We start from the raw sequence: 9512 nt of genomic DNA, 5'->3' as shown, positions 1-9512 counted from the left end.
GGCCGTGGCGGCGAGGAGGGGAGCGTGTCCCTGGGCTGGGCCTGGCTGCACGGCCTGGCCGGGCAAGCTGCGTTGCTGGCCCTAGCCCAGGAAGGTGGAGATGAAGACGCTCGTGTCCAGGTTGAGCGTGGCGTGCCACCAGCGGTCAGGGAAATACAGCACCTGTGGGAGAGAGCGGCGCTCCCACTGCGTCCTGCCTTCCCGGGGCTGTGGGGATGGGAGGAATCCTGCGCTTCCCCTTGCCTGTCTGAGCTCCCTCAGGACACCTTCCTGTTCGGTCTGCCCTGGCCCCAGCCCTTACGGTGCCACCAGGGCAGTCACTGGCTCCAGGCAGCAGGAGGGGCCTCCTCTCCTCTCTGCCAGGCCTCCCTCCCACTCCAGAGGCAGATGGAGGGGGGCAGGAGGGCTGCACCCTCGCTGCAGCCCCCGTGTTCTGGGGGGACCCCCTTGCCCCCCAGCAGGATGGCGAGGAGCAGGCGGCACCGCGGACACCCGGCAGACACGCTCACCTCCCCGGGGCGGATGGTGCACTCGAGCGGGCGCTCCTCTGGTGGCAGCGTGGGGTACGTGTGCTGGAGCCAGGCCAGCGTCGTCTCGTTGGGGTGGAAGTGGGGCGCCTTATCCGGCGGGTAGAGAAACCAGCGCTGGAAGACAGGAGCGTCAGGCACAGGAGCGGCAGCCCCAGGAGCAGCAGCAGCCCCAGGGTGACGTCCAGCTCCTCCCAGCTGTCCGTAGAGCTGCTTTTATTCCCCGCTGCCTTCCCGCATGGGCTCTGCTCTCACCTTCCTGCCGAAGATCACCTCGGAGTAACCGGGGCCATGCCAGTGAAAGGGAACGCCAGAGCCGGAGCCTGGGCAGAGAGGCGCTGCTGGAGAGCCCTCTTTGCCCAGGCACACGGCTGCCAGCACGCAGGGGGCCCAAAGCCTCGTGCTGGTGCCCGCAGCCTGTCCCAGCACTCACCTGCAATCCCAAAGCTGTAGGCACCTCTGGTGCCCGGGATGCGGAAGGGAGGCGGCACGTACTGCTGGAAGAGCGGGCCCCACTCGGTGAAGTTGTTGTCTCCGAAGAAATAGAGGGTGTCTGTGGGGCAAGGAGCTGGGTGCATTAAGCTGATGGAGCACCAGGTGCTGGAGAGAGCAAGGGGGACTTTGCCACCTACCGCTGCCCAGCGCCGTTGGATCCTGGGGCTTCAGCAGGTGCTCCACGTACTCCTGGAAGGGCAGGTCCACTGCGGGGCAGGCACAGAGCTGAGCGCGGGGCGGCCGCGGGCCACGCCGCGGGCCGGGCTCCCGCCCGCGCTCACCTTTGCGGTACGAGTAGGTGTTGGCGGTGCTGAGGCGCACGGGGCGCTCCCCGAAGGCCGCCAGCAGCTTGTCCTTGGTGCAGAGCGCGCGGAACGCCTGCGGGGACGCGAGGGCCGGGTCCCCTCTGCGAGGAGGCAGCCGGGGTCCCCCCAAGCCCCTGGGACCCAGCGCAGCCCCCCGGGACCCCCGCACTCACCGAGTTGTCGGTAGCCCCGCGTATGACGACGGGCCGCGAGAAGGCGAACCTGGCGGCACGGAGAGCGCGCGGGTCTCCCAGTGGGCCGCAGCACGCGGCTCCCCGGGCACCGGGCCCGACTCCCCCGCGGGGCACCGCGTACTCCCGCCCGCCCCGCCGCGCGGCCCGTACCGCTGCAGGAAGCGCGCCAAGGTGAGGGAGGCGTCGACCCGCTCCACGCTGCACCGCTCCTCCTCCGGCAGCGCGCCCGCCGCCCTGCAACGGGGCCTCCGCTCGACACCGACACCGCCCGGCCCGGCCCGGCCGCCCGCCGCGCTCTTACCAGCCGCCGCCCGGCTCCGCGGCCCCCGCTCGGGTCCCGGCCAGCGCCAAGGCCACGGCCAGGGCCAGCCGCGCCGCCGCCATCGCGGCCCCGCTACCGGCACGGCGCGGACTGCGCTTCCCGGCAGCCCCCGCGCGCGCCGCGCCGCTCGCTGCCATTGGCCGCCGCGCAGGACCACATGTCCCGGCATGCCGCGCCTTAAAGGCGCCGCGCCGCTCCGCGCTGTCCCCCGCCCCGCACGCGCCAGCCCGGTGCTGTCTGCGCTCTTTTATTGCGGTACAAAACGGGCCCGCGGGACCGAACACGGGGACGAGGCCGCCCCGCGGGGCCCTGCAGCTCACATGCACGCGCAGGGGTGGCCGCGGCTCAGCTGTACTCGCAGAGGTGGCCGCAGCCGGCCGGGCAGTGCGAGCTCGTCTCCAGCCACTTCATGATGTGCTGCAGGTGCCCGCCGTGGCTGCAGCCCTGGCACCACACGAAGAGCCCCTTCACCACGTGGTGGCACACGGCGCACATGCTGGCGCACTGCCGGCACCTGCAGGAGGGGACACGAGTCAGCGCAGGCAGGGACAGCCCGGGGGACCCCACGGCTGCCAACACCTCCCATCCCGGGCAGGGCTGGCACTCAGATTCACTCCGAGGCACCCAGGGTGCCACCAAGGCCTGGGCTCTGCCCCTTGCCCTGGTGGCGGACACTGTGTCCCCCGGCGTGATGCCACACTCACCTGTCGCAGATCCAGCCCCTGTTGCTCATGGGCCGCTTGCAGTTGCTGCAGTTGATGTGCAGGGTGGTGGAGGCCTGGTTGAGGCAGTTGATGGCGCGGCACGTGCTCAGCTTGATCACCTCGTTGGAGATGTTCCAGAGCTGGAAGCGCTGCAGCAGGTCGATGTAGGACGTGTACCAGTGCTCCTAGGGACAGTCACGCAGAGCTGAGCCCCCAGCCCCTGGGTCGGGGTGAGCCTGGCTCTGCCTGGGCAGTGCGGCCCCAGCACCAGCTCCCCACACGGTGGGATCACCGCAGGGAAGGAATCGCACTGCGGATGCCATCCAGGCCTGAGGCTGGAGCTCCTGGACAGCCCCCAGCAGAGCACCTGGTTCCTGCCTCCAGCTGGTGGCCAGGAGCCCTGCCCCGGCACAGGCTGGAGGAGAGGGGAGATGCCCAGGCCGGGCAGCAGCCCATTTCACTTGGGTGAACCCCCTCATGGTGACACTGAGATGCCCTATTGCACTCCTCAGCCTCATGGGGACGTGCTGAAAGGTGCTAGTTAAAAACAGCAGCAGCGGCTGCCACTCACCCTCCCTTGCACGGAGGCACCTGCCACATGCACATTTTTCCATAGGAAACTGCTAAATCTCCCAGGTCAGAGATGCTGGGAAAGGGGGTGAAGCCTCAGCCTTTCTCTTGCTGTGGCAGACACTCACACGCGCTGTCTTCAGGACAGCCTGCGCTCCTGCAACGTTTCAGACTCGCAGTGTGCAGCACAACAACAGGGTACAACAGTTTTGCCTATGGCAGGGACACCTGCACCCACCTACAGAGCCCTCCAGGAAGGGAATTATCAGGAAAGAAAGGGAGAGGAAGAGGCAGCATAACCCACAACGTGGACAGGATGGGGGCAGCTGAGGCAGTTTCGTTGGCATCCCTGGGGTACCTGGGTCTGCTCGTCGATCTCCTTGCGGATGCGGTCCCCCAGCACGATGAGCACCGACACGGCCGTCTGCACGTCCCCCTGCTCCGCGTAGAAGAGCAGCGTGTCCCGCACGATGGGGTTGAAGAAGTCGGAGGGCAGGCGGTTCTCGTAGAGCGAGTGAGAGATGGAGATGAGGGAGAAGGACTCCACAGGTGTCAGGGACACTGTCTCGGCCTCGTTGCCGCTGACGTGAGGGGAGTCAGCCTTGTCCTGCAAGTGGTCCAAGGCTGACGGGTTGTCCACAATCTCATGGCGCAGGGGGAAGGCTTCCTGGGGAAGGCTGTATTCCTGCTCTTCAGCTATACGGAAAAACATCCTTGTTTATCAGCACAACCTGTGCCACGGACAGGGAAAAACCATAAGAAAAATCCAGCATCACGGCTGGCACAGACAACACCCATCAGCACGAGCAGTCCACGCACCGTGTGGGTTCTCGTGGTCCATCATGTAGAGGTCATCCTCGTCTCCTTCCACATCCCCCAGCAGATAGTCAGCAGGGACATCGCTGCCCTCTGTCTCCTCGTTGTCTGAGTGACAGAGAAAGGTGTCAGCGCATCCTCAGGGGTCACACAGCCCAACACATGGCCCTGTCACATAGCCCAGGGCACCAGGCTGTGTCTGAACCAGCCAGTATGTTCAGCTTGGTCACATCCCCAGCACCTGCTGTCACCACTGTGGTGGTCACAGGGATATACTGTCCTTCTGTGGCCACCACACTCAGTTTCACCAAGGCCAGACCCCTCTCACACCAAAGTCATTTGTGGCTGGGAATGCGTCATCAGGGACAGGCTGAGGAGGGGACAGCCACAGGACTGGGGTTTAGCACCAAGGGGTTCCCCAGCACACGGGCCTGGCCTGTGCCTGCCCCAGAAACCTTACCCTCGTTGTTGATCAGGGTGGAGGAGGAATCCATGAGGATATTTTCTGTGCGGCTCTCTCCTTTACTGCGATCCAGTCTTGACTCGCTGCCTAGCCCGGAGGGGATGTCTTTCAGATTGAAGCTGGGAAAGAAGCCACTTGCTTAATATAAGAGTCACAGAAATTTACAGCTTCCATTCTAGACAGCAAAGAGCTTGGATAGAGGTTTCCAATTGTTTTGAAAGCAGAAACACAAGACAGTTATTTTCCTGACAGCAAAAAGGTCAGCTCTCCCCACTCTGTAACTTAATATATGTATATGTACACCTATACACATACTGCAGTTGTTACCACTGTCATTTCTCCATGTACGGCATCCCTCTGCACTCACCATAAAGGCACCTGCAAAGGTTTCCTTAGACAGCTTTGGAGCCAAGTACAGCCCCTTGAGACACTTGTTAATGCTCAAATTCACCTTCAAAGTGGGTAAACAGGGATGAGGCAATCCCTTCAACAAGAAGGGTTGCTACTTGTTATGCAAGACTGCTCTCAAGCTCTACCGAGGTGGAAAGGAACCGATTGGAAATGCAGGTGAACTGCGCTCTCGAGTTTGCTGCCTACAAGTTATTGTAGTATCGACTACGACCTGTCTGCGTGCAGAGAGGATGGAAGTGTTTCCTTTGATGCTATTCAAGTTTATGCCAGTCACCTGGGAACCAGGTCCTACAAGGTTTAAGAACTAATTTGGAATCCTCACACATCAGTTTTATGTCATTCAGAAGAGGAGAAACAAGTTTTCCTGCTTCATCAACCCACAATGAGGTTGTCGATGCCAACGAGCCACTTGTGAGGCTGAGCTCGCCCTCTGAAAGGCAGCAAGCCTGAGCCTCACTCTGTGACAGCATTAGCCCTGCGGCAGATCTGCCCTCAAACGCAATGAGATGAGGGCTCTCTAGCCCCAAACCATGGCCACAGACCCAGGGTACAACTCGCTGGCTAAATGCAACAGATCACAGCAGCCTCACATCCCATCGCAGCCAGCTTCAAACTTCTGGTCAAGGAGAAAAGGGAGCACACACACAAATCACCCGGCTGGCCTCTCACAGCTGTGTGGAAAATGGTGGCATTCAAATGACACAAACCTGTGTGGCTACTGGGAGTATTGAGGCTTGGGGAGAGCCATCCTTGCTCCCATCCAGCCACTTCAGCCCGTCCAGAGACAAGGAGCTGTCTCTGCTCCGATTTCCCATTGCAGGAGCTACCCCTATGCAACAGCTCAGCTCGGCTCCGGGCGCCCCAGCGCAGCCCTTACCTGTTCATGAGTGGGAGGGTGGTGCTGCCTTTCCCAATGCTGTGATTGAGGTTAGTAGAGGACACGTTGCCAAGGCTGGAGTAGATGATTCGGAGCATCGTCCACGTTTGAGCCACCTATTCCAGAGGAAGAAGGGGTCAGGCCCTGCTGCCAGCTGTAAGCTGAGGAGCAGAACGGAGCCACCAGCCGAGCGCGGGGACCTGCTGAGGCTCTGCTCCCAAACCACGGAGCTAACCGAGTCTCTGGAAGTCAAACAGTCTTTATCACAGTGCATGAGCCTGCAGGGAGCCAGGCTTCTTATTGAAATCTCTTTTTTTTTTTTTTTTTTCCCCTCCTGATCAGGCTGTAAACACAGCTGCTCATCCCCCTCTATCCTGCCCATCCCATAGGCTTGGCAGCCTCTCAGGGGTGTCAATGCAACCACAGCGGTGCTTGCTGTAGGCACCAGTGGTAGAGGTCTGGTGTCAGAGTGGAAAGAAGCCTCCCAGAGACAGGAGAGATGGATAGGAGAGACTAAGGCAGAATTGAGCTCTTGTCAAGCTGGGCAGGTCTCCTCCTGACAGTGTCTGTCAACTCTGGGACCAGGCCAAACCAGTGGCAAGAGTCCCTCCAGGTGCAAAGGACTGAAAGTAGAAGAGAAACTGGGAAAATCCAGCTGCAGAAGGGGGTCAGACCAGGGGAGGACTGGAAGAGGCTGGCAGAAAAACCAGGATCTTGAGGAAAATAAGAAAAGACACACTCTACAGAATAAAGAACTCCCAGCCTGTGGGGGTGCCTGGGTGTCCAGGCAAACCCAGACCCTTTCCACGGATCTGCCCAGGACAGGGGCACAGCCACTTCCCACAGCTGCCTGGAGCAGGGCAAGGTCAGGCCACAGGCCTCAAAAGTGACAATTCCCAAGAGCAGGTCCCAGCTCGCAGCATCCCTCTCCATGCGCTGGGCACAGCAGGCTGAGCAGGTCCCAGGCAAGGCACAGGCGGGAGCGAAGGGGCTCAGGGACCCGAGCGGTGTGACAGAGCCCTCCCCGCCCCGCGCTCACCTGGTTGCGGTCTAAGCCCTTGGCCACCTTGGCGTTGTGGTCACAGAGCTCGGCCAGGGGCCTGCCAGCCAGCGCGTACTGCTTGGCTGTGTGCACGAACCAGTCCATGCTGCCGCTCTCCATGTCTGTCTCGAAGACGCTGAGGGCGCTCGAGGAGGAGATGTACTCGAACTGCTCCGTGGGATCCAGCTTGCGCTTGAAGAAGATGGGGTGGCGCCGGTCCCCGATGTAGGGCTTGCGGTTGGAGTCAGCGGAGATGAGGCTCTCCTTGGCCGCGAAGGCCAGGTCTCCGTAGAGGCTGTAGCAGAGCCCCTCAGGGTTGGCGCGGTCGATGGGCTGGCTGGCGTCCTTGAAGATGTGCTGGTACAAAGTGCTGTCCTTGGAGCCCGAAAGGAGGAAATAGGGGTCGTGGAGGTGGCGCCACACGATGCCCGTGGTGACATCCTTGTGCTCCTCAAACATGGCAGAGGGGATGAAGGGCCGCCGCACGTCCCACACGTAGATGTTGTGGTCCACCATCATGGAGCAGGTGGCGATGTGGTGCTTGCACTCGGGGCGCCACTTCACCCGGGCCACGGAGGCGATGGTCTGCACGCAGTAGATCTCCTTGGCCCGCGTGGTGTTCATGTCCCACACCTTCACCATCTTATCTCGGCCGCCCGTTGCCAGCCAGCCCCTGCGAGCAGGACAGGGAGAGATGGTGAGACGCCAGCCTGGGCTGGCCGGCACGTGCCCGCCCTCCTCCCTGGGCCAGGCGCAGGGATGGCGCTCGCATCCCGGCTGTGAATGCACAGCAGGCTGCAACGGGAGGCAGCCGGGCTGCGCTCGCGTCCTCCCACACACTGCCCCAAATAACCAGGCCAGGCAACACCCTTCCTCCCCAACCCCGTTTCAGGCCCTGCATCTTCAGAACAACCCTTGACTGCAGCTCCCAGGCATATCCGTTCCCTCCAGCCAAGTCTTTCTCTTGTTGCAGACAGTGGAGATAAAGGCCAGTCTGAATGCATCTGGGGGCCCCGGCTTGTGAAGAGCGGCAGCCCTGCCGGGCAGGGAGCAAGCACGGAGCTGCAGGTGGAGCACACCCCAACACAAGCAGTGAGGCAGCAGCTCGCTCACAACAGGCTGTGTCTACTTAACCAGTAGCATCCACTGCCATGGGAAACTCTGATTTGTCATAAAAAAAAATCAAGAGTAATAATTGCTCCTATGTAGTCTGCAAAGCCCTCAGTGCTAAGGCCAGAGTATCAGAGACCCTGTTTTCTCCTGAAACCCACTAACCCTGTTTTGAGAGCCCCACTTGCCAGTTTGCCTAGTGGCCGTCCCCACCAAAGCCAGCACGAACCTGTCCTCGGGGTGCCAGTCGCAGCAGAAGACGGGCCCGTTGTGGGCCGTGAACATCCTCTCGTAGCGGTCTGGCCGGCGGATGTCCCACAGCTGCACGTTCCCGTTCTCGAAGGTGGCAGCGAAGGTGAAGTAGTCGCGGATGCTGAACTGCACGTCGCGCACGCTCTCCGACTGGCCTGCGCAGGGACAGAAATTGAGGTCTGATGGGACAGAGCCCCAGCAAAGTCACCGCGCCAGGGCTTGTGTCCCCAGCAGCCCCATCCAGGTCCCAGCATCAGAGCTGCAAGTCATGGGCCCAGAGAGGAGGAAGCTGGAACAGACACCAACTCCTCCTGCCTCCGCACGTGGACAAAATGACTCTCAGCTCCCTCCCTTCCCGCTCCAGACATTGTGCCCAAAGCAGCTCTCCTCCCGGAGGCAGGAAGGACGCAAAGATCCCAATCTCAGCAGGGTGGAGGGTGCAGAGCAGGGTTCTTACCAGAGAAGGTGCTGACAGAGTCCTTCTTGCGGAGGTCAAAGCACTTCATGTAGCCATCCTGGGAGCCGCTGAGCAGCATGTACACCTCGGTGGGGTGGAAGCAGACCTTGTTGACAGTGCGCTTGTGCTCCGTGAAGAGCTGGTCCTGCTTGTTGCGGGACGGCTTGCCCAGGTTCCAGGTGACAACCACGCCGTTGGTGGCCGCCGTGGCCAGCAGGTTCTCATCCATCTGGTGCCACACCACGTCCGCGCAGCTGAAGTTCAAGGAGGGCTTGCGGCCGACACGGAGGTTCAGCTTCTCCACAAACTGGTCCTCCTCGATGGAGTAAATTTTGAAGATGTTCCGGCCGGCCACCACCACCTGGGCAGCATCGCGGCACACGCTGATGGCATTGGCAGGGGCGTCGAGGTGGCAGAACATGGTCCGGCCCGTGATGGTGTTGCCCCCGAGGGCGGTGGTGACCCTGGCCATCTTCTCCATGGCCGTCCTGGGCACGGACTCCGCTCTCCAGGGCCGGGCTCGGAGGCTCCCGTCTCCGCAGGCCGCATTCAGGCCCGCGCGGCCGCCCTGCTCCGCCTCAGCCGGAGCCGGCGGGAGAGCCGCTCGGCTCCCGCCGCTCCTAGCGCTGCCGGGCGGCCTCGGCTGCAGCTTCGGGGGGCCGCATGGCCCGGCTGCGAAGGCGGGGAGGCGGAAGGCGGGCACAGAGCGCTCCAGCCCCGCGCTCGGCCTCTCCTCCCGCTTGTCGCTGCGGGCTGCTCTCCAGGGAGCCCCGGGAAGCCTGTCCGGAGGGTCCGTTTCCCCCCGCCGCGCGGAGCCCCGGGAGACGCTCTGCTCTGCGCGCAGGGACGGGCCGCGGGACGAGCCCCGCGAGGCTCCGAGGACGGTGCCCGCGGCCCTGCGGGGTCAGGAAAGGGCTTCGCTCCGCTCCGCTCCGCTCCGCACCGCGCCGCCTCCCGCCCCCACGGG

General features: G+C 62.5%; 2 protein-coding genes across 2 annotated transcripts; both read right to left on the bottom strand.

The window, feature by feature from the left end:
• Positions 1–62: 62 nt before the first annotated feature.
• Positions 63–2012, bottom strand: JMJD8 (jumonji domain containing 8). Its single transcript, XM_088523229.1, has 9 exons — positions 1998–2012; positions 1672–1850; positions 1501–1549; positions 1304–1400; positions 1160–1228; positions 961–1080; positions 783–850; positions 510–644; positions 63–162 (listed from the first exon to the last, which is right to left on the bottom strand). The coding sequence occupies exons 1-9, from the start codon at positions 2010–2012 to the stop codon at positions 82–84; spliced, it is 813 nt and encodes a 270-aa protein (XP_088379355.1). The 3' UTR covers positions 63–81.
• Positions 2013–2182: 170 nt separating this feature from the next.
• On the bottom strand, positions 2183–9261 carry WDR24 (WD repeat domain 24). Its single transcript, XM_010213910.2, has 9 exons — positions 8546–9261; positions 8066–8243; positions 6724–7399; positions 5685–5800; positions 4394–4515; positions 3937–4041; positions 3476–3813; positions 2548–2732; positions 2183–2357 (listed from the first exon to the last, which is right to left on the bottom strand). The coding sequence occupies exons 1-9, from the start codon at positions 9024–9026 to the stop codon at positions 2189–2191; spliced, it is 2370 nt and encodes a 789-aa protein (XP_010212212.1). The 5' UTR covers positions 9027–9261; the 3' UTR covers positions 2183–2188.
• Positions 9262–9512: the final 251 nt, after the last annotated feature.

Source organism: Tinamus guttatus, unplaced genomic scaffold (genome assembly GCF_059628265.1).
Source record: "Tinamus guttatus ecotype Peru unplaced genomic scaffold, ASM5962826v1 Tinamus_guttatus_pri_ptg000172l, whole genome shotgun sequence".
Lineage (NCBI taxonomy): Eukaryota > Metazoa > Chordata > Aves > Tinamiformes > Tinamidae > Tinamus > Tinamus guttatus.
Note: the sequence above shows the minus strand (reverse complement) of the source record. Positions and strands in the feature narration are given on the sequence as shown.

Excerpts from the sequence above, each read along its gene's own strand:
- JMJD8 (XM_088523229.1), bottom strand. Across the intron at positions 1,550-1,671 it reads TTGGCGCGCTTCCTGCAGCG|GTTCGCCTTCTCGCGGCCCG; the intron begins GTACGGGCCGCG and ends CCGTGCCGCCAG. Across the intron at positions 645-782 it reads AGGTGATCTTCGGCAGGAAG|CGCTGGTTTCTCTACCCGCC; the intron begins GTGAGAGCAGAG and ends CCTGTCTTCCAG.
- WDR24 (XM_010213910.2), bottom strand. The coding sequence starts at position 9,026 with ATGGAGAAGATGGCCAGGGTCACCACCGCCCTCGGGGGCAACACCATC. Across the intron at positions 4,042-4,393 it reads CACCCTGATCAACAACGAGG|ACAACGAGGAGACAGAGGGC; the intron begins GTAAGGTTTCTG and ends TCTGTCACTCAG. Across the intron at positions 2,733-3,475 it reads AGATCGACGAGCAGACCCAG|GAGCACTGGTACACGTCCTA; the intron begins GTACCCCAGGGA and ends GACTGTCCCTAG.